This window comes from Phalaenopsis equestris, unplaced genomic scaffold (genome assembly GCF_001263595.1).
Source record: "Phalaenopsis equestris unplaced genomic scaffold, ASM126359v1 Scaffold000276, whole genome shotgun sequence".
In the NCBI taxonomy this organism is placed as follows: domain Eukaryota; kingdom Viridiplantae; phylum Streptophyta; class Magnoliopsida; order Asparagales; family Orchidaceae; genus Phalaenopsis; species Phalaenopsis equestris.
Genome location: NW_018164718.1, coordinates 944803 through 969524, shown reverse-complemented (window position 1 = coordinate 969524; position 24722 = coordinate 944803). Strand labels below are relative to the sequence as shown.

Below are 24722 nucleotides of genomic sequence, written 5' to 3'. Positions count from 1 at the left end.
CTTTGAAGTAAAAAGATTTCTACTATAGTAGTGGCTAATGCGCGGCACTCGGCTTTTGTCAAGGATCTGGCAATCATTTTTGTTTCTTTGATGACCAAGAAATTAAGTTGGGTCCGAGATAAATGCAGTACCCCGTAGTAGATTTTCTGTCACTATTGTCGCTCACCCAGTCTGCATCAGTGTATGCAGAGAGGGAGAGAGACCCAGCGGTAATAGGCGTATCATAATTGGATGTGCCTTTGAGATAACACAATAGCCTTTTAAGCAGTTGCAAATGAGTATTGTGAGGTTTATGCATCTGTTGACTTAAAAATTTGACACTAAATGTGATGTCTGGTATGGTTACTGCGAGATATTATAAAGCTCCAATAAGATGCCTATAGTGCTGCGGGTTTGACAAAGATTGTGAAGAAAGAGAGGTTTTGAAAGGATGAAGTAGTAAAGGACTTAAAATAGCTTTTGCTTGCATCATTCCTGATTTAGTTAATAAATTTGATAATTATTTTGTTGATGTACAAAAAAACCGTTATTTGTTTTATCTATTGTAGACCTAAGAAATTTGACAGGTGACCTAGTTGTTTCAAGTTAAATTAAAGTCCTGATGTTTGTATTAATTTTTGAATTTCAGTTGGAGAATTTTCTGTGATAAGAATGCCAGCATAGATCCACCGAGTGGCCCTTCTTATGACATATTTGGCATATTGTGACAGATTTATGTGTTGGAGTGTTATTGTGAGGAACAGATTTCTTTATTTGTTGACTCTTGGAGAGATCTATTTTAGGAGTAAGAATTTATTTGTTGATTCTTGGAGAGATCTATTTTAGGAGTAAGAATTTTTGTTCTTATAGGAGAGTAGAGCTGTGGTGTGAGTTGATTTTAAGGCTCATTAGCAAGATTGATCTCTTCACTGTGTAGTAAAAAGTGTAAGTCTTCCAAAGTCAAGGCTGTTGACTGGGTTCGGACAGCGGCTTTAAAGGGTTGATGGGTTTGGGGAAGGCCATTCAAGATGTATATGATAATATCCTCATTGTCTATCTTAGAGCAGGCAATAGCTATGTTATCAACCAGAATTTTGATAGAAATGAGGTATTGGGTGAAGTTTTGTGTGCCCATATGAATGTTATGAAGTTTGTGTTTGAGTTGAATTACTCTTAAGCGATTTGTGGATTGAAATGGTCGTTCAAGAGTATCCCATATTTCAGCTGCGTTGGTTAAATACAAGATATAGGGTAAAACAGATGGTGAAATGATTGAGAAAAGGGCAGCAGCCAGATTTTGGTCAGTGAGTTTCCATAGAGCATAATCTGAGTTTTCTATGATTACACCCGTGGAATTTTGATGTTCTTTTGGTGGTGAGGAAATAGTATTATCAAGGAAAGATCCAAAGCCATTGGTAAGAAGAAGTTTTTGAACTTTTACCTTCCAAACGGCATAGTTTTCAAAAATGAGAGGAGTGTTCGTCATATTTTTGATGTGTTGCATCAAGTATGTGGGTGTCTTTCATTTTGTTGAGGGATTCTTGAGATGTGTTAATGAGGTGGGGAGAGATTGAGGATGGGGAATCCATGAATCTTGAAGGCTGCAGGAAAGCTACTGCTCTGATACCATAAATGACAGAAGAGAAAGAGAAAGAAAAAGAAGAGAAACAGGGAAGAAATGATCTGTATTATCACACCTTAATATTTCAATTACATTCAACCTGTTATATAGACTACATGAATGACAAACTTGTAAATATGACTGAGGGTAACTTAGACCATTTACAAGTTTAGAAGAGCAATATAAACAGACATAACAGAGAACTTATTAACCGTAGATATTATAAGTTTCAGAGACGTTCGGCTGAATATAGGAGGAGAAGCGAGGAGCTAGACGAGGAGCTCGATCGATGGAGAACTCAAAACAAAACCTTCAATGGAAACCGACAAGTCCTTTTTAAGAACAAATACATTAATCTCTATGTATTTACATATCTAACACCTAAACTTCTTTCTTTACATATATGCCACATTAATTATGCTTGAAAAAGGTATATTTCACCTTTTAAATGTTAAAAAAGTGTTATTTTTTATGTGATCTGAAAGATTGGAGTGATAGAACTGTAAAAAGCAAAGTTTAGGTGTGTTAGATATGTAAATAGATAGGAATTGAGTGATATGTACGTAAATGCTCCTTAAACAATATAAACAACTAAAGATTATTACCAAAACACGCCTTAAATACTAATAAACAAAACATTCACAATATTTAATTGGCTATCAAAAACTTGAAGAAATATGATGTATCAGAAGAATAGAAAAAGGTCGTTCACAAGATTTCAGAAGCTCACCTGAACGTAGACGGTTGGTGAAACAGAATCATCTTCTGCCACGTCTCCTCTCTCCATAATTTTCTGCTGTGCCTAATATCATAATGTGATGATATATAAATCACAAAACAGCAAATGGCGTGCCAAGTCAAATCCAGTGGTGACAGGTAAACGATAAATTACCTTATCAAGGTAATCATCAACATCGTCTTCACCAATGGCTGTATCAATAATAAAATCAAATAGTTCTTTAACTGACATGACAGTAACACCATGTTTCTTAAAGAAATCCTGTAACAACAGCATATAAATATTCAAAGAGAGCTTATAACTGACAATAGAGACACCAAAATAACATATATACCGCCCAATACATATATATTTACATATCCAACACCTAGCTTTACATTTATACCACACAAATATTTCACATCACATAAAAAATACCACCCATTTTATTTTAAAAAGTGAAATACACCTTTTCGTGCATAGGTAAGCTGAAGTTCAGGTGTTAGATATGTAAATGCATAAAAAATGACTGGAAAGTATGTAAATCTTTCAAGAAATACAGGTCGCATGTGTGTAAAAACTGAAGTTCAGGTGTTAGATATGTAAATGCATAAGAAATGACTGGAAAGTATGTAAATCTTTCAAGAAATAATCCCCTTACTGAAACATGGAGGCAGTCCTCACGTAAAAAATCTAATGCAGAGGGATGATCAAGATCTACTGACTGAGAAACATCAATAATGTATAAGTGCCCCTGAAAAATAGTGAAGTTGAATTATTCAAGGCGCGTCAAATTGAACTGAGTCATATGGCAGGGCACAGATCATTAGCAATACCTCAAAATACAGTATGTTATACTCACTAAGATCTCCATGCACCAACTTGCATTTTTGGTACAATGTCCGCATTGTCATAATAATCTAGAAAGAAAATTGTTAGCCATTGAAATCAGCAGAAGAATCATACAAAACCTTAATGTCATCAGAAACCATTATAGAAATAACGGGGAAGCATAATTATGGCAGAGCCCACTAATCATTAATTGGATTTTTTTTAATCTCCAAGGACAGGCACTGAATTAATCATTTGACAATATTAACAAAAATCTATAATAATGAGAAAATTACTCAGGGTAAAGGTGTCATATGCTCGTAGACAGAAGCTTTTGACAGACTACAAAGTTAAAAAAATAAATTTATCATGTTAAGTATTATTCAATTCTTAACAACCCAACTATTGAAAACTGCAGATTTTTATAATGGTACATTATAGCCAAAAAAGCATCCCTTCCAGTACTCGATTTGGAATTTAATTATTAATCCAGCTATATTTTAAAAAATCCTTTGATGATACTTGATAAAAGAAATCACCAACCAAGCTTATACAAGTCATTTAAATAAATTTAAAATACAGAAAAGCCATAGAAATTTGTGTAATAATTAAGGGGTGAAACTAATGAAAAAAAAAATCATTAGATGCTTAGCATATTAAATAAGGAATGCCTCGAACAGAAAATCATGTTTTTTATTTTTGAAGGAGAAATAATCTGCATTTGGATGCTCGATAATCTCATACCAATTATCTGTGAATCAGGGTGAATCAGGGTCTGATTGATATATATATATATATAAAAGAAATGTAAAAAATGTAAAATGAACAACACAGACATCATAACCGTTGTAGTAAACACTAGAAAACAACCTCAAGGTAGCTTTCACGCAGCTTGTCTTCAGATAAATTGGCATCTTTTAGTCGAGGAGCAGCCCAACCAGTTTTACCTGCATCAAATAAGAGCATCCGGCAAGTTGAGCAGGATGATGATAACTCATGCAAAGACCCAAATATTAATTACTTAATTGAAAGATTAATATTAAAGTTAATATTAAATAAAAAAAAAAGAATGAATATAGTTTAAATTTAATTGAAATGTTTAAACTGAAGTGACTAATAAAATCAATTTTATTTATGAAAAATTTTAATTACTAATTTGTACAAGAAATGAGTTTGAAAGAAAATCAAATGGTTAAAAGAGTCGATAAAAAAACTAGTTAGCGAGCGAAAATGAACAAGCAAGAGAAAAGAGGTAAGCAAACGAAATACCAGTCAAACATGCAAGCAGGTAGGCACCGCAGCTAGAAATCGAGTAAAAGAATGTAACCAAGCAAGGTGTGGCCAAGCGTGTGGTTGTTTTGGGAAGGAGCACCAGAATATTTTACAGCTCTTCTCTTCCTTTTTTTTTCTTTTTTTAGTACAAAAGGAAAAATTCAACATAGCTCACATATATTTTTTTCTCCAAAAAATTAATTCAGGAAACTAGAGATTTAAATTTTGTGCATAAGAATGATGATGCCAAATTAATTTAAGGATTTATTAGGTTTGATAATTTGATGCATAAGCAGAAATCAAAAAATTGAACTTCCAATCCTTGGATATTTGATATGGTAAGAGAAAATGAAATCTTTAGTTATGAGAATTTTAGAGACTTAATATTTGATTTGTGTAGAAGAAGAAATATCAAACTTTTAGGGTTTTAAGATAATAAAACTAATAAAATAAACTAATAAACCTAAAATAGTAGATAATTTGTATATTTAATTAAGGGATTTCTAAGTTTTAATGCTTGATTATACAGAAATTTAATATACAGCATTTATTTAAGGATGATAATGTATTTTTATTAAGAGTTTTAATCACCAAAAAATTATTAAAAATAGAAAAGCTAAAAAACATTTATGAATTAGCTAAAATCAATTTTTATATGAGATTATATATAGGGTTATAGGTATGGAGTTAGGAAAGGTGATGAGCATGGAGTGATCGAATGACCAAATCTTCAGACATTAAGATGAGTAATCTCAATTCTAAATTAGAGTAATACTCTTTCCCCCTAAACTTAATGCATTCATTTGGGATATTTTTGTCTCTTGTTATGAATAAGATCAATGATTTCCGTCTCTCAATGAAAAGAATCTTTGCTGTTGCTATGAATGATGTATTCATCTCCATTTTCGGTGTAATAATTTATCTGAATCAAATACAATCCAATGCAATTTTTCTTACAATTAGACATTGGATGTTTAGAAGAATGCAAAGAATATTTTATCCTATGGAATTGGCGGTCAAACCGGCGATCAAACCAATCAACTGGCTGAAATTGGCGGCCAAACCGGGCAACGGGTTAAAGTATAATTTTTTATCCTATGCCACATTTTTCTTGGAAATCATGAAGAATACTTTGAATCTTTTGATATCATAAAGAATATGTCTTGTTCTAATCGTTCTAAGCTTCATTTTCTTCACCTTTAGTGAAATAAGCATGACTAGTAGTCTATTAATTTTTTTTTTTTACGCTTTTTTTTTTGTTATGTTTCCCTCTTATTAACCTTCCATACTGAATTCCATCTAATTTTTTTTCATTTAAGTTATATTTAATAATTTTTTTATATTTACAACGTCGTCTATTCAACCATTGAACCTTGAATCTCAAACCTCCTCATATGCAGGTTCAATCTTCGGCCCGATTTTCTGAACCTCTGTAGGTAGAGGTTTTCTTGTCTTCCCTCACCTTAGTGTTGGGATTAGGGTTGTCAAAGCGGCTTGTTGTTCACGAACAGTTCGTATTCGACTAATTAGGAAGCTCGTGTTTGGTTCGTTTGCCAAGCAAACAAATATAACATGAACAATTTTTTTGCGCTCGATATATAGACGAGCTGAACATGAACAAAGATTTGCTCGTTCGTGTTCAGTTTTTTGACTCGAAATTATATATATATATATATTATGAAGCTCTAGGGCAGATTATATTGAAATAAAAAAGTATACAAAAAGTTGTATGAGAGGGCCCAATAGATGATGCCCTATTCATACGAAACATTTAAAAAAAAAAAGATTAATGTCCTGAGTAAATAATTATATATATATATATATATAATTGATGAGTAGTGTTTTTAAATAGTTTAATTGCCAGCAAGTCTACAAAGATTTATAATCAAGTAAAATTATTAATTAGAAAATAGAATAAAAATATGTTAAATTATATTTAAATGATGTTTTAATACAAATAAAAAAATTTAAATCTCGCCCCTATTCTTAACATCTTACGCCTCGTGATTAGAGTTATCAAAACAACTCTTTATTCGCGAATAACTCGTGTTGGGCTCGCTAAGAAAACATACCAAACATGAAAAAAATTTTTGTGTACGAAATATAAATGATCTGAATCCAAACACAAACAATGACCACAAACAATGACATTATTTAATGAGCCAAACACAAGTTGAGCCCGGGCTCACTCATGTTCGACTCGTTTACACTCCTAGTTGAGATAGGTTTGGGAGAAAGATAGTGATAATAACGTACTTTAAATGACAATTATCTTACGCCTCGTGATTAGAGTTATCAAAACAGCTCTTTATTCGCGAATAACTCGTGTTGGGCTCGCTAAGAAAACATACCAAACAAAAAAAAAAATTTTGTGTACGAAATATAAATGATCTGAATCCGAACACAAACAATGACATTATTTAATGAGCCAAACACAAGTTGAGCCCGGGCTCACTCATGTTCGACTCGTTTACACTCCTAGTTGAGATAGGTTTGGGAGAAAGATAGTGATAATAACGTACTTTAAATGACAATTAAATCATACTCTAGTTATAGTTCATTTTGAAATAGGTCATGTCGATGTTGTTCATTTGAATGTTAGGACTCCCTTTCTATTCTCATCATTTAATTAAATATAAATGATTATCATTAACAGATATAAAAATTCAATTTCTATGATTTTTTGCAGTTTAATTTATGATGAACAACAAGCATATTGTTGTTGACCTACATAACTAATCCAATGTTCAATCCAAATGGGAAAGTATGTGCAAATCAATTTTTTTACGGTGATGCCAATTTCATATCAAAATTATAGCTTTTCATCCCAAAAAAGTGATGTGTCCTTGACTAAAGTGGAGGATACGTAACAAAACATACATTTTATCGAATTTACTTATGCTGACAAATACAAATAAAGTATCGGAATAATGAGTTCACATATTGTAAACAACACCATAGATAAAATAAGACCTTTTTTATATAGATTTAGAATAGTACAATATAAACAGAAGAAATATTATGATGCTAAGTACAAATTAGTAAAATCTGATACAGTTAAATTTGTGTTTTTAAAGGTGAGTACATTGAAGAGTGTAACTCGATTTGAGAAGATTGGAAGCTAATTCCAAGATATATGGCTTCATTTGAAATTATTTAAAATATTGAAAAAGTAGCAAACAAATTGAGATCATATTTATGAAATATATACAGCCCTTCTAATTTCCTCACTTCAAAAGCATGTATTTAAGAAATCAAGTTCAATTTATACATATTACATAGGAATCTAGATTAATCTTACTTAGGAGGTGTTTGGATGCAACTTTGATTTACGTTAAATAGGATTTATCAGATTTATCAAATCACGATTTTGCTCGCGAACGACGGCGCAGGCGGAGGAATAAATCCATCTCGTAGAGTAAATCTGGATTTATGTCGTATGAGTGACAAAACGATCGAAGAAGACGGAACTCATGAAAATTAGATTTAACGAAGCGTTGGATTTAATTTTTATTTGTTTTGTGTTTAGTTAGGTTTAAGTTAAATCCATGACTACATCCATAAAATAAGATGCTACCAAATAGTGCCTTAGATGGAAGAACCATAGAATATATATATTGTATTATAATGAGAAAATATTTAAATTGGGAGATACCTTATGTTAAAATACTTTGAAAGCTAGGAATAGAACAAGAAACTAAATAGGAGACCGAGATGTGGGAATGCTATCAACAACCTTGTATAATTTTAATCATTTTAGATTATAAAGACAAAAAAGAATTAATTGTTTGATTAGGTTAATATTAACAATAATAAAAACATTGTAAATACATTATACATTTAATTGAGACGCTTAAAATGAAATAATAATAAATGGTGAATTCCCTTGAGATAAATGAATAATCACTAAGTTATATAAAAGACTATTTCACGAGAAATCTAATGTAAGAAGATATAATAAAAAATTTTCATTTTGTAATAGGCAAATTATAAGATGAGAGATGAATAAAAGAATGTAGAGTATGTTTACATATATATATATATACACAGAGAGAGAGAGAGGGGGAGGGGGGGCACACACACACGCCACACACTAAGAATACATTTATCAAAACACATGTATATCCATTAGATTATCGAGTGCCAATGTTAAGGGTAATGATGTTTACTGATATTATGAGAGAGGGAGGGCAAACAAGAACAACAAACAGAGAGCAAATGAGTAAGGGGTAGAGAAGGAGCGAGTAAAGTGAGAGAGCGAAAAAGTCAGAAAGTGGGCAGAGAAAAGCACACAAGCAAACAAAGATGACAATTGGAAGACAACCAGTGCAAAAAAAGGCAAGCCAAGATAACTAGCATGCTGGTGGGTGAAGACAACCAAACATGTCATCGCCTAGCGTCAAGTTGTTTTGGGGAGGAAAAGGAGATTTTAGAGCCCTATTCTTCCTCTTCCTAGTCAGTATAAAAGATAAAATTTAACCTAATTTCATCTTTCCTTATCTTAAGATTTATTTAGGAGACCATGGATTTAGATTTTATGTATGAGATGATGATAAAAACATAATTTAAGAATTTATAGAGCTTAATGGTTTGATGCATAGAAAGAAATATGAAAACTGAAATTTAAGTTCTTGAATATTTGACATGGTAGAAGAAGAAGAAACATTTACTAAAGGAAATTACAATATTTGATTATTTAATTTGCATAGGAGAAAAAACTTGTAACTTTTATTGTATATTTTGACCAAATATTATTAGGTGCAGAGTTAAAAAATCTAAAAATTTGGATAATTTGTATATTTAATTATGGGGTTTCTAGGCTTTAATGCTTGCTTGGTGTAGAAAATTGAGATAAAATTTTCTAGATGTGGGATAATAATGTCTTTTAAGTAGTAGTTTTCAAGAGAATAACACACTACAAAGAGCGAAAACCAAAGGATGAGTTAGCTCATATAAATATTTACAAGAGATTGTATATATGCTTCTAGGCAAAGGTAAGAAATATTATGTTTGAGGGCAGATTTAACAACCAACACTTCTAAGGCTAAGGTGGGTAATCTCATTTTTAAATTAGAGTAATATCCTCTTCTCCTAAGTCTCATGCATTTGTTTGAGACGTTTATGATTCATGTTATTTATATGCACAAGCAATGATTCTCTCTTTGAATGCAAATAATCTTTTATATTGCTATGAATGATGTACATGTTTGTTATGTTCGCCTATGGGTAAATTTGTCTTTTGTATGCATAAGAGCAATTTCTAGTGAGTCTTAGGTTGATGGTTTGAGAGAGATTTCCCACCCTCGAATTGTAGAAATTGGGAGAGATCGCCAACCTCTCGAATTGTAGGTGTTTATCATTTGCATTCATGAGTTGTTTGAATTATTGAAAAAAATATTTGCGTCTGTCCTAATTTCTGTTGAAAAGTGTTTTGATTTTAACGTCGGATCGTATCAAATTGGTATCAGTGCAATATTTCAGGGAAACAACACTTGAGATCGTGAAACAGTCACGATTAAAGCTTGTGAAAAAGGCAACAAAGCAGAGCTGGACAGTTGCAATTTTATCAGGAAGGATGGCTACGTGGGAAAGGATCACGACATACAGATGATTATGTGACTTCACCTGGCAAAACAGTCACGATTGGAGCTAACTGGAAAGAATCAGGACATACCAAGACCCGAAACTCACTTTCTTTTGCTTCGTACTTATGCGAAGCAGTTGCCATTATGGCTACAACTACGAGATCACGACTTACAGCGACAAGTCGCACCTTTTCTCCTCCTTTCGCTCCATCCTCGAGATTCAGCCGCAACCAAGCTAAAAGTAACTACGTGATTGTGGCATACAAATAACCAAAAATTCCATCTGTACATGCCCTTCTCCTGTTGTCACTTTGTCTTCACAACACAGCCACAATTAGCGCCAGCGTAGTAAGCATCAATCTGAATATTGAGGCCGCGGGGATTGAGGAAGACGATGGAGCTAGCTCAAATGGTAGAGGACAAAAATCTTATGAAAAAGGTTAGTAGGAGTAACATAGATGAAGCGTCATACCGAATTGTTACAACCACGACGATGCAAAAAAGCTCAAACAGTGGAAACTTAGAGGGAGGTTGCACGAGACACGAATAATGGACACGTTCAGAAGCAACACTCAAAAATCCGTACAAAAATAGAGATTTGAGAGAAGAGAAACAAGAGATTATGTTTTCAGTGTGATGAAAAGTTTACCTCAGGACACCATTGCAATGATCAAAAACTACAAGTTATCATAGTGCATGACGAGGAGGCAGGAATGAAAAAATAAAGACAATTGTGGGGGAGGAAGAAGACTCACTTTTTTTCACCTTAAGGATAATGTATCTTTGGGGTAGGGTAGAGTATTGTTACGTTGGCGCCTAATCTAAAGCAAATTTGTCTTTTGTACGTATAAGAACAATTTAGTCTTTTATTATTATTATTGTTGGGTATAAATTGACTTGTTATATCTATGGTTAGGTTTATGCATTAGATTGAGTGGTAAATCTTAAGTTTAGGGTTTGGGAGAGATTTTCTACCTATCGAATTCTAGAAATTGGGAGAGATTAACTAACTCTCGAATTGTAGATTCTTATCGATTGTATTCAAGTAAGTTGTTTGGATTATTGAAGAAAATATGTGTTTTCCCTAATCTCTGTTGAAAAGCGTGTTGATTTTGATGTCCAATCATATCAATATCTCCATTTTCAGTTTCAATTGCTTATGTAAATCATATGCAATCCTATGCAAATTGTTCTCAGAAATACATATTGATGAAAGCAAAGGATATTCTAAATAGAAATGCCTGTAGATGCAAGTTGAAAGATGACATCATCACCTTATGGAACTGGAAGGAGAAACTTATACTCATGCTGGAAGATTCATTACCTTCTCTTACCTTGGTGTTAGGATAGTTTGGAAAAAGGATATTGACAATGACAAACGATAAAAGTTACAATGAGACAATACTTCTACATTGCTTGTTTTATATGAAATTTTTACCAGGTTCATGATAATATGTTTAATTGAATGCTATTATTCCTTTTTCCTATTCTTATCCTTAATAAAACATAGATGATTATGATCAAAATTGTCTTTGATTTGAAAGGTCAAGTTCTAAGATTTTCATATAGTTTTATTAGTTCCTTTGGATTACTATTGTTTAAAATTTTAAAAAACAAACAAATATATTTATATAACTAACAACCATGATGTGGTAAATATTTTTCAGGAAAGTCTCTTAAATAATAAATAAGTGATAGAAGACAGTTTATTTACATCATAGAAATCATATGATAATAATTACTCGTAGACTATATATATACAATAATGTATTTTGTATATGTTATAGATAAAAAGCTGGATCTTCATGTCATTTTGGCATAATGTGTAGTACAATGACTCTTTTGTTTATTGGAATATTTGTTTGGAAAATTTTATTGTAGACTGTTGATAAAGTACTTTAATTTATATCAATTTACATCGAAAAATAAATATCGATTCAACCGATTGTTCCACCCTCAACACTCCAAGCTCCCGAATTAAGTCAAAACTGGTCAAATTCGAAGCAATTAGATGATAGCTCCTAGGATTCCTAAATGTGCGAGATGCTTTATCATTTAAGCAGAGAACAAGGAAGACCCCTTAACATGAAAAAGAATAAAATGAATTCATCACATAAAATAAGAAAATAACATATACAACAAGATAACAAAAAGAACAAACTGTAAACGCAAAAATAAGCTTTACCGATGAAGTCCATAACCAAAACATGAAGCCTCAAAAGAAACGGAGTTGGACATCTGATCCCAGCTGCCCGTAATCTGGAGATATGGATTGAATTTGAAACTTGAAAAACAAATTACATATTGGACTTGAAATACGAGGCATTTTGAATTTTCTAATAGCATCACAATAGTCATCATCAACATCTCCAAAGAAGATACAGTAAACACCAACTAGAAAGCATAATCATATATAGCTTATCTCAATAATAAGTTCATCCAACAAAAGAAAAAAGTGATAATGAATCGATCTATCTACACAAAAAAATGGCAAAAAAAAATGTTGTGGAATTTTAAAGATAAAACAATCATTTAATTTTGTAATAGTAGACAGGCAAGCATAGAATATAAAAGATGTCCCTTAAAAGATAATGCTAACACACCAATATCATTAAATGACAGTGATTAGGTTGCTCATCTGATACCATAACCATTCAATGGCAGTAAGAATATGCCTAATTTCAGCTTGATGGATGTATTAAATTCCCAGAGATCGCCAATGAAAAGATTCATCAAGAGTAACTAAACTTCAACTTCATGTTGCAAAAGGTAAAATAACAAGATGTAAAAAGCTTCCCTTACCGCATAAGGTTTCTCATTTCTTTTTCAGCCCAAGTTTTTACCATTTTCCTTGGGTTATGCCTACAATATCCATGTCTGAATCGGTAATCACCTTGCACGTATCGATCTCGATCCCTGGAGTGAGAAGAAAACATGATTACAAGTGATAAGAGAAAACCAAATCACATATGCTCGCACACTAGAGCACATATATGCAATACAAAATAAGATAATTCTAAGAATGGACAAAATAATTAGGTTATAGTTGAAATAATCAAAACATTCACACTGATAAAATCATATCATTCGTGATAAACTCATTGTTTTCCATTCTGAATACCCTCTGATTTTTATCATCCCACCTTGAGGCTTATCCATATTTATAAATTATACATGACACTTAACTCTGGCAACAATCACATGTTTTTGATAATTATATTTAATTATGCATTTATTTTGCAAATGCATACGTGTAGATGTTCTTTTGATTCAACATGTTTTTGATAATTATATTTAATTATGCATTTATGCAAATGCATACGTGTAGATGTTCTTTTGATTCAAATGGTTCCTTTACAGTGGCACGAAAATCTAGCCTCAACAGTGCTCCCTCAGTTCTCCCATGCTGTCTCAGAGCAGTGACTATTAAATTTTCTAAAAGAGATGCAAATGCCACACTTTTTATGAAACAAACTTTTAACATTATTATCCTATTTAGCTTTGGACAAATCCATCTCATGTGACAACTGCATTACGAGTTTATTTGAACTTTTAGTATCATCCGGCAATTTTATTTATTCTAACTAATATTACCATTGTCGGGTCCCAAGCCCCGGATGCAAAAAATGGAAGATTGTATTAGGTAGTCGACAATTCGTGCAAAATTTTATTGAAAAATCATGACATAAATCTTTTAAATAATTGTGTAAATGTTAGAGCATCCCCTAGAAATGATGCATTATATAACCTGATATAATGAAAGGTGTGCAGAGCAGCTGCACCGTCGCCTGGGTATAATGTTAAATAAGCAAGGAATCTTTCATTATGGACGTATGCGAGCAAAGAAGTTAGTCCATGAAAATAATATTATGATGAGATTTTGGAACATTTGCACTCTCACAGATAAATTAATAGAATCAATAGATACGATGGTTCATATGAAGTTAAATATCTTATGTATTCAAAAAACTAAATGAGTTTGAGAAAAGAGTAAAGATATTAATAGTTGAGGTATTAAAATTTGGCATTTAGGTATGAGTCAAACTAGAAATGTTGTAGGTGTAACTATAGAAAAAACTTAAAAGATAATATTATAAAAATTAATAAAATTTGAGATAGAATTATAATCTTAAAGATTATTATTGATGCTAGATTATTAATGTTATAAGTGTTTATGTTACTCAAATAGGTTTAAATATATATGTTCAAAAAAAAAAGGAATGAACTAGAAGAATTAATACAAATGATGTCTCTAGAAGAAAGAATTTTATTGGAGAAACTTAATCAACATGTGTTAAAGTGGTAGAAGATTTTAAAAGTATTAATAATAACTACGATTTTGGAATAATTAATCAAGAAGGCAAAGCAATATTGAATTTTGCTTGAGCATATGATTTTCTTATTGCTAATATTTTATTTAAGAAAAAAGATAAACATATTATACTTATAAGAATGGATCTAATAAAACACATTAGAAGTTATATTAGAAAATAATTTACTCCCGTGAAAAATTATGAGAAATATAGTGTTTCTTCGGATTGAATTTTTTTTTTATTATTATAGGCTTTCATATTTTATGTTATTTCCTTTAGCCCCAAAACAATTAATATGAATTGATTAATTAGAGATATTAAGTATTATATCTTTTATTTCCTATTATTTCTTTTTATTATATTTCTATTCTAGGATTCATGTAAGGTTTATTCATACCCCATTTCATATAAATAAAATGATTATGCATTATTCTCAATTTCAACATTATATCAGAGCCTTGAAAAAATCCTTAGTCTTCGATGGAGGAAAAGATCACCTACCGTCGGAAACTTCCTATTCTCTGCTCGGCTCATCTCAGTTGTATTTGTTATTCCTTCTCACCCTCCAGTCTCCGTCATCACTGCATCGCGAAGTGGAGGCCGCTTCATATAAATCGCCGGTTTGGGATCTTTTTTTGGACCCTCGTCGGTTGCTCTGATCTCTTTATTCCTCGCCGCCCCGCTCGAAGCTTTTTAAGTTTTACCTCACTTTCCGATATCCTCTGGAGGTGCTTGGTGATTTCTAGGGCATTCCATGGCAATAAAAGATGTGGTGGGAAAAAGCATGGGCGAGACCGTTGTTACGATGATCGTGAACCTGGCTGAGGAGGTGAAGCTTGCAAGAGGAGCTGAGACCACAAGCCACGCGATCCTTAGGTCTACACATCGCTTGTGGTTGGAGGAGTCGCCGAAGGAGTATCAAGGATTGTTGAGTCTACACATCGCTTGTGATTGGAGGAGTCGCCGAAGGAGTATCAAGGATTGTTGTTGCTCCACTTGAGAGGCTTAAAATTTTACTACAAACAACCAAAGAGATTTTGTGGTTTTCAAGCAGCAAACTGGCAATTAGGATGCACAACATTTTCTTGTGGTAAGACTTGGTGTTGGAGCATGTGTTGGGATTATTGTCATGACCGATAATTATCCTATGGACATAATCAAAGGCAACATCAAAGTCCATACCGAGAAATCTCCTTAACAGCGTCGAGGGATGTTCCATGAATTAGTCATAGTTTACGGGGAAGAGGGCTTCCATGCATTGTTCAAGGGTTGTCTTCCATCTATCATAGGAGTTATTCCATATGTTGGTCTCAACTTTGTTGTATACGAATCTTTGAAGGAGTGGTTAGTTGCATCTAGGCCATTTGGCCTTGTGATAATGAAGAGTTGGGCGGTCATCTGGCTATGATAACTGTCATCTTCTTTTGGACTATGAAAGGAACTAACTTTTTTTTGTACAGGTTTGGTGTTCGATCACAAAGGCTGAGCAATCATGAGATGATGGCAACACTTTACCTTCAAGTGAGCAAGTGGGGTCGGCTACATGAATCATTTTTCACCATTGTGTCCTTTTAGGGTCATATTTTCATTTAATTCTAATAAATTAAGATCATTTTTTATACAATATGCTTAAGTTTTTCTAGGTCTACCTCTATCTTTCTTAGCATAAGTCGAATCTAAACATCTACTATTCTACATACCACATGATCAAAAAAATAATAATCATACATTTTCACATATGAATGAGCAACGATCTGATGTGGATTCATGACCAGTTATAAACATATCCAAATTAGTATCAGTAAAGGTTTCGGCATTAATGTTAGTCACCATCTTGAAAAATAATAATTTTCCAGCCTAATCAGTATCAAGTTACTCCCTTATGAAATTATTCATAAACTAACGACACTAACAGAAAAGCATGCATCAAGTATAATGTGAGATTAGTATATAAGATTACATATTAAATATCGTTACCTACTTTTGTGGACTGAAGTAGAATCCTCCATGGTCCTAACTTTTATTGATCCATTAGTGTATTTTATATAGAAACATATTAGTTTCTAGGGCGGCAAAAGAATTGAACATTCGACAAGCTACTCATACCCAAATCGATTAAATCTTGTTCATAATTATTAGATTAACTAATTTACTCGATTACTAAATAAACAAGCTTAAACGGTTTGTTATTTGGTTCATTTATGTTCATGAGCATTATCATTTAAAGCTCATAAATAAGCTCGAATAAGGCTCAACTAGGACTTCAGAACAGCTTATTCATGAACAATGTTGTTTATATGTTTATTTTTAGGCTCAAAGCGTATTGTTTAATATGACTCGTTTATGTTTCCCAACATGCCGCCCTTATAAAGTTTTATTAAAGTTCGACTAAAACTTCATAAAGATTACGGCTCATTTATTTTGTTAGACGAGTTGCTCTGCCCTTATAAAGTTTTATTAAGGTTCGACTAAAACTTCATAAAGACTTGATTACGGCTCATTTATTTTGTTAGACGAGTTGCTCATTAATAAGATCGATAATCTATATATGAGCAAAGATCGAATCTCACTCAAACCGAGCTCAATCAGTGTATTTATAAACATGCCCAAGATCAAATATAGTCTTAAACGCTTGAATTGAACTCGAACAAGCTCTTAATATTCAAGATCAAGCTCGAACAAGCACCTGCCCGACTTGGTTTGGTTCATTTGCAAGCATACTAATTTCCTCTAGTAAGTTTAGAGAAAAATTCTATAGTGAGATGGAAACCCAACAGCTCGATCTTGTTATTTCTAGGCCTACAAAATATTTTAATAAACCAAAGTCCTTAATTTCAATTTTTTGCTGCTAAAATATCTTTCGTCCTGTTTATGTCTTCTTCACAATTTTTGTTAAAAATGATATTATCAACATCTACGATCTTGGATAAAAACCTTAACATTAGATGATCTCTCAAAAAATACATTGTCATTAAACAGTTTTGAGTAATTGTGCACTTTCATTACAATGGTGATTAGTTGAACCAAGCTCTTGAAACAAATTTCAGTTTGCAAACGTAGTTCCTATTGCTTTTACTCTAAAATCCAAGAGGAATTCTCATATAGATGTCGTCCTCAAAACGAACATTTATAAAACTAATTTTTACGAATAGTTGATAGTGTCATCAATGAGAATCTACGGTAAGAAAAAAGTTTTCCTAATAATGTTCATCTTAGAAAGTGAAAAGATTTCTTGGTAATCAATCATACAAGCGCAAGTGAAACTTCTAACCACTAATTTTGCTTTGTATGGGTAGATGCTTCCATCATCTTTATATTTTACATGAAACTTCTAACCACTAATTTTGCTTTGTATCAGTAGATGCTTCCAACATCTTTATCGTCTTTATATTTTACATAGAAGATTCATTTGAATCCAATAGATATTTTTCGGAAAATTTTGAAATAATCCACGCACAATTTCATTCAAGAGCATGAATTTCTTCATGAACATCCTGATTCCAAGCAGATAGTTCAAAGGCATCATGAATTTCATTTGAACTTTTTGTGCTTTAAAGATAATAATTTAATAGAAATTTGGAATAATTTATCACAGACAAAAATTGATTAGGTGATTGAATCAACTTATGCATTTCCTAAGAGCAATAATAAGCATGTTTAAGTCATCATAAGAATCAACATTACATTGTCCTTGTAAACTGTATTGGAGGTCAATACTACTCCATTTAGTACCAATAGGTGGCATTGGAAAAAAAGCACTACACAGACGAATCAACAACACAAAAACTTGACTTAGGTCAAACATTGAGTTTTATTCAAGAGAAATGATTTGCTTTATCAGGTATAATAGGTTTTTATGTCATCTAGAATAGACAATTCCTTTGAATGTTTGCTAGTTGTATGTGGTCATCGAAACACTAAGACTATTAATTAAGATTTAAGTGGGATTGGGGTAAATTTGATACTAAAAAAGAGTTGATGTTATCCCCCAAAATATGAATTTTGGCAATGAATTGATATTTGAAGAAAATATATCCACGGTGGCGTAATATCTTTTAGTACAAGGAGAATAATATTTGCATCCTTGTTGGTGAGAAGAGTAACCAATAAAAAACAATTTATAGCTTTTAAGTTTGATTGTTTGATGAAGAGAAATATGCATAAAAGTAATAGTACGTTATTTTTCTTTGATAATATGTTGAGAAATACAGAATTTGGTTTAATGGGATATGTTGAGAAATACAGGTACAAATAGTTTGATGAATAATTATTGGTTTAATGGGATAGTCATCAAGAACAGAATGAAAATGTTCTTTCACGTTATTGGTCCTAAGAATTTGAACTTGGGTTTAAAATTGAATCTTTATAAAAGAGCTCCAATTTCTCTTTGAAATAGAATTGGTTTCAAACTTGCCTTTCATAAGAAAGATCCACATGGTTATACTTAGTCATCAACAAAAGATATAAAGCAACTAACACCCATAATATTATTCACCCAAGATGGGCCCAAGATGCCACTATGGATACTTGTAAAGGACTGAGAGGCATTATAAGGATAACTAGGGTAGAAAATTCAAGCTTTTTTGGATAATTAATAAATTGCACACTAAAAAACTCTATAATGTGTTGATTAAAAGAGAACATAGCAATTATTTTAAGTATATGAAATTTGGGCAACCAAGATTAAAGTTCCGCTATATGATGGTACTTACATTAAAAAAAGATACATCTTGAGCATTTTTCCTCGCCTATTAATAACTTAATATGCAAACTAAACATTTTCTTTTACCTTGCCAATTATCCTTCTCGAGTCTATCGTTAAATTTACAATGAGTGGGAACAAAATAAAAAACATAGTTCATATCCTAGGTAATTTTGCTGTTTAATAAAAAACTGAAAGAAAGATAAAAAAACCAAGAGAAATAAGTTAAAACCAGAAAGCTAGGGATGTTAATATTCCCAATGACAACTACTTAAGATCCATTGACAATTCTAACGGTATAATCTTTAGCAAAAGGATAAAAACTATAAATAAGAAGGCATACCTATTAGATGATTAGAGGTTTCAGATTCCAGAATCTATGACTGTGAAACTTTATTTTAGGCATTGAGACATTCAAGGTTATACCTTTTCCAGCAAGCACACCAATGATAATTTATTGTGCAAGTGATTTTGGTTTGAATTGGATGACCGACAATAAAGAAAATGTTTCTTGGTTGTCAATGGAGCTTAATTAATGGCTAAATAAGGCACCAGAGGAAAATCTTGTTTCCAATGCCATTTCATGCATAACCATCATCATGGCTTAGATAAAAAAAATGATTAAGAGGAAAGATGAGGATAATTTAGAATTCTGAGAAAAAGTAGAAACTAAAGTAGTATGAAATGTACATAATAGAAAAGGAAGGCGGAAAAGAGTGGCTCTAATACCAGGCCGAAAAAAATATAAGTATACTACATGTATTACGTAAAATAGAAAGACATGGGCAAAGGAAATTACAATAATCATATAGTCAATCTAGAATTTTAAACCCAAATCTTGATTTCTAGAAGAATATGCAGTTGGAGGACTGACTGCACAAGGCAGGTTTCCTGCATGCAGTTGGCAGAGTTCCCTAGCAGACTTTCATGTCCTATGAGACAACGTCACATGCTACACTTTAAATGGTTTTCTTATAAAATATACAATATTGCTTAGTTTTTCTTTGCGTAGTCAAAAAGTATTTTGGAAAAAAATTCAACATGATATAATTAACTCTAAGTTTCCATATATCAAATCAGCCTTATTTCATATTTCCTTATTGGCATATCCTCAATAATCGCTTGAAATCTTTTTATTATTATTATTATTATTATTATTTTAAATTGGCATGTTCCTAAATTTTTCTGCATACCACATGATCAAAAAATAACAATCATATATTTTCACATATGCAGCGAATTTTGATCAATTGCAAGCACATACTATTATACATACATGCGTCAATATAAATATATATGTATATATTAGAAATGTGCATATATATAATATTGAATATTAAACATCCTGAGCTATATTTAAAAAATAAATAAACTTTTGAAGCACCAAAATGTTTGTGTCCTGTTGTTTGCGTCCATTTGCATTCATAAAACACAAGCGAGGAGGAACAATACATAAAAAAAAAAATGATCCTCCCGCACAATAAAGTAAACATGTATAACTAACATAAGAGTAGGTGATCCGAAGAAAAATAAATCAAACTTACTTAAAAACAAGAACAGAAGTTTTGTACACTTTGATTGCCAATTCCTGGCCATCAGCCCTTGTTGCATGATACACATTTGCCTGTACATAGTGGTCGTGCATGCAACAACAACTCCGAAGTCAGTATTTACCAATTGCAAATTTAATAAGTAGATTAAACTGATTCATCTGAGTAAATCCTTTCACTTTTATGCCACAGTTATTTAATACAATCAATGGGCATTAAAAAGAAGGGGAATTTACAGACATACCACCCAATTCTTATGCATTTACATATCTAACACGTAAACTTTAATTTTTACACGTAAACTTTAATTTTTACATTTATACCACCCAGATCTTTCATAATACAAAAAAAATGCCACCTTTTTAACTGTTAAAAAGTGATATACATCTTTTCATGCATAGGGAAGGTGGAACGTCTCTAATTTAAAAATTGAAGTTTATGTGTTAGATATGTAAATACACAAGAATTGAGTAGTATGTATGTAAATAGTCCTAAAAAGAAACTTATGAAAGCATTGGAAGCAAAAGAAGAGAGAATGAATCAAATGTTTACCTCTTTACCAGTAGAAATACAACCATTAATATTTTGAAAAATTCCACGATTCAACATTTTGAACAACACCATTCTAGTTCTTGGGTCAATTGCCTGCAAGCACAGGATATGTGACAAAAATTTGCTTAGTAAATGATGAGAATAAACTAACTATGAAGCCACCAATGCTAATAGACTACTTAAGAAAAAAGAGAGCATGTTGCATGAAAAGATAGCCCTGGATTTGACCCGTATATACAGTTCAACAATCATAACATATTCTACTTGGATCCACATATAGCTGCAAATGTAAACATAAATTCATAGCCAAGTTGACGAGGGCGCTAAAACAGTGCCCGTGTGCGGGCACCGAAAGCGTCCTTGAAGCAAGGCGCTTGAAACACGCAAGGGACAAAAACACCGCAAACCATTGAGGGCGGAAGAAGAATCGTGAACCAGCGAGGGCGGGAAAGGCATCACGAAGGCAGAAGAGGGATCGCGAACCATCGCAGTTGGCTGAAGCACTTCCTCTGGTGTTCGTCTTCATTTAGGAAGTGTTGTCTAGATTCTTTTTGTCTTCCCACCCTTCCTTCTGTGTAGAAGTTTCTTTTGTCCAATAAGAGTCTATAAATTGCTATACTTGGTGTGCACGGGTCAGTTCTGGTTGTGTTATCTTCAGATTTCCTGTGTAGAGTCCTCTTACCGCTTGCTAGGGTCGTATGCGACGACAGTTGTTGCTCTGGTTGTATCCTGCTGCAGGGTGGTATTGTATCCTCCCTATATCATTCTCTTCTTCTCCATGAACCTCCTCCCTAACCGCCGACCACACCCATCTCCCTCCTCCACTCAACTGCCACCTCTACTCCTACCACAACCCTGCTGTCTAGCTCACCTACAACCCACCAAACACCATCCCAACCTACCAAAACAGCCACCCGGCCTTCCCCACTTTTCCCACCACCGCCTTCGGATCTCTTTCTATAACCCTAATTGGAGATTAGTATGTTGTCGTACTCTCTTTTCTAGCTGAGTCCTGTTGTAACCCTATTTTTATATTAATAAAATGTTTTTTTTTTTTTTTTTTGTGCCGCTAAACTCTAACTAGTGCTGGTATCATTTGGTATCAAGCCAAGTTCAACCTTAGTCCCATCCTTGGATAGCATCCGACTTACCCAAGTCTCCACCAAATTTTTGCTTTCTGATTTCGAGCCCTAGCCATGTCACCGAGAAGAGATATATTCGGTGTTAATATTGTTGTTGGATATTATGTAAACTTAAAAGATCTTCTTGTCGTTAATGCTCCGGTAAGAATTTTCTTTGTAATTCTTTCTTCATTTTATCCAATATTGTAATTTTTGATCGCCCAAATCTTTGTCTTGTTCTTTTCAAGTTCTCCCACCAAAATGATGATTTTTTTGTTAGTTAGATTGCCACCAACTTGACCACATGTTCTTGTGGCGCTTCTTTATGATCAAGAATTCGCTCCATCGTTTGTAGCCAATTGATGAATTCTTCCGAATCTCATTTTCAATCAAAATCAGTAATATCAACCTTAATCCTAAAATCTAAATTTTGGCAAGGTTGTATTCCCCTATAGCTACGAATTGGTCTATCTTCCTCATCGGATATCTCTCGAAAGAAAAGATTTTCATTTTTGTTCAACTGCCTCGTCGACACCATTTTCTTGTCTTCGATTTCCATAATTTTCTTGTTCAAGAACAACAAGTCTTTCTTGCAAAAGCTGAATTTTTTGTTTTAGTTCTTCCACCATGATTGCTTGATTAAATCTTTCAAGATTTCGACGAGGTGGTATTTTTAGAACCTGAAATTAGCACAACGGCGGATCGAACAATTGGACAGAGGACAAGCCGAAGGACTGCAATGTCAACTTCTTGCAATGGTAGAAAGGATTGTAGAACACACTTCCTAGAACTAGGTTATGACGTTACAAGAAGAATTTTTGCTCTAGCCAAACAACCCAAGAAAAAAAAGCTTGTCTGATACCAAGATGATAGCAGCACAACATAAAAAGCACCATATTAAGCAGCTATATCCCTCTTGGAACCAATAAAATTGTTTGCAACAGGCGCCAGTCCCGAACATTAGTAAATAGACCCTATGAAAACCGCCAAGGAAAACTGAACCCTATTTACAGGTCAAACAATAGGTTTCCTGAGAAAACTCCGCTCTTTGCACAAAGGAAGAGATAAAAATGATCGCCCAAAAGTCCCCTTTTTATTAAAGAAGTCTGCCTTATATAGGAGACAATTAGGTATACACTTGAAAAATCCAAAAAAGACCATTATACACTTTATAAATAAAAGAAAATAGCGATATCATAAAGGAAGACTAAAAATATATACGAGGACTATCCTAGATTGTTCCTACATTATAGGGTCTTGTTATTATAATTCCATGAACAGGTGTACTTCTAAAACAATTTTATTTGTCAATGATAACTTCCCTCGTACTTCAAAATATACGAATAAAAAGGAAAATTAAGCTTCCTACCAAAAACTCTGCTTCCTTTGTCCTTTTTTGAGGACTTAAATATCTTTTCCACATGCATTTAACTAATTTTGCACAGTTTCTTTAAATTCTTCTTTACTACAATATCATATTTTTTTAACTCTTTCATGAGATTGAAAATTGATCACTTAATACTATCATCTTCTCTGTTATTATAAACACCGATTTCATCATTGGAATTCATAGTCACCATAATTACATTTTCTTTCCAACATTTCATTAAAACTTTAAACTTTCAATATATTCTCAAATATTCTTATTATTGCTTGTTGTACCTTTGAATTCAAAAGAGGAATGTCATTTCTTTTAAACAACTCATCTCCATGAACGCTACAATTATTTTCTATGAATTTTTTAGAGTCATCTGAAATATTATACTCACAGTCCTCATCCTTATTATCATCGGAACTATCCTTTCATCTATCTCTACATTTTTATCCTCTTCCTCAACATTTTCCAGTTCAATACAAATAATTTCAGTCAAATCACAAAAGAGTTGTGAGAAGTTTGTATCATCAAATCATTCAGACTCAACTTCATATAGTTTGATATTTTTTTTATTTGTCTCATCTGATCATTATTCTCATATGCACTTTTAAAAAAGCAATATATACAAAAATTTAACGTAACATGAAAAAAAAAAACTAAAACATAACTAAAAACACTTGCAACAAATAAACTTGCCCTCTCAAGGCTTTCACATTAATAGTTGATGACTTTTTTTTTTCTTTTGACAGTCTTCAATGGTCACCTCTATATCAAAAAGTGGTCTAAATCTCATGGTATTCACAAATCAAATTGAAAAAAAATATATTAAAATAACTCATACATGTACTCCTCGATAAACAATCATTGAAGACTGTCAAAATCATCTGATCATAGTGTATCATCATTTTCTTTTTTTGCAGCTAATGCTAGTGCAAGTCAAGGGCATTAGTTTATGCAAGTTATTTCAATCATGATTGTTATCTCCTCTATTAGTCATTTTTGCAATTAACGGCCACATATCGCTCTCACATTGAAATAACTTGCATAAACTAATGCCCTAGACTTGCACTAGCATTAGCTGCAAAAAAAGAAAATGATGATAC

General features: G+C 32.5%; 1 protein-coding gene across 1 annotated transcript; it reads right to left on the bottom strand.

Annotated features, from left to right (window-relative positions):
* Nucleotides 1–1869: 1869 nt before the first annotated feature.
* Nucleotides 1870–21649, bottom strand: LOC110024793 (serine/threonine-protein kinase rio1-like). The gene is made up of 11 exons (XM_020724951.1): nucleotides 21398–21649; nucleotides 21124–21216; nucleotides 20566–20645; nucleotides 12809–12922; nucleotides 12192–12265; nucleotides 4020–4096; nucleotides 3155–3238; nucleotides 2980–3072; nucleotides 2493–2600; nucleotides 2331–2402; nucleotides 1870–1932 (listed from the first exon to the last, which is right to left on the bottom strand). The coding sequence occupies exons 1-11, from the start codon at nucleotides 21647–21649 to the stop codon at nucleotides 1870–1872; spliced, it is 1110 nt and encodes a 369-aa protein (XP_020580610.1).
* Between the last annotated feature and the right edge of the window lie 3073 nt (nucleotides 21650–24722).

Bases quoted from the DNA above. Each gene is read 5' to 3' on its own strand.
- LOC110024793 (XM_020724951.1), bottom strand. From the start codon at position 21,649: ATGAAGACGAACACCAGAGGAAGTGCTTCAGCCAACTGCGATGGTTCG. The intron at 3,239-4,019 runs GTTGTTTTCTAG...TTTTCTTTCTAG, and splicing joins TGCGTGAAAGCTACCTTGAG to ATTATTATGACAATGCGGAC. The intron at 2,403-2,492 runs GTAATTTATCGT...TTATGATATTAG, and splicing joins TTGATGATTACCTTGATAAG to GCACAGCAGAAAATTATGGA.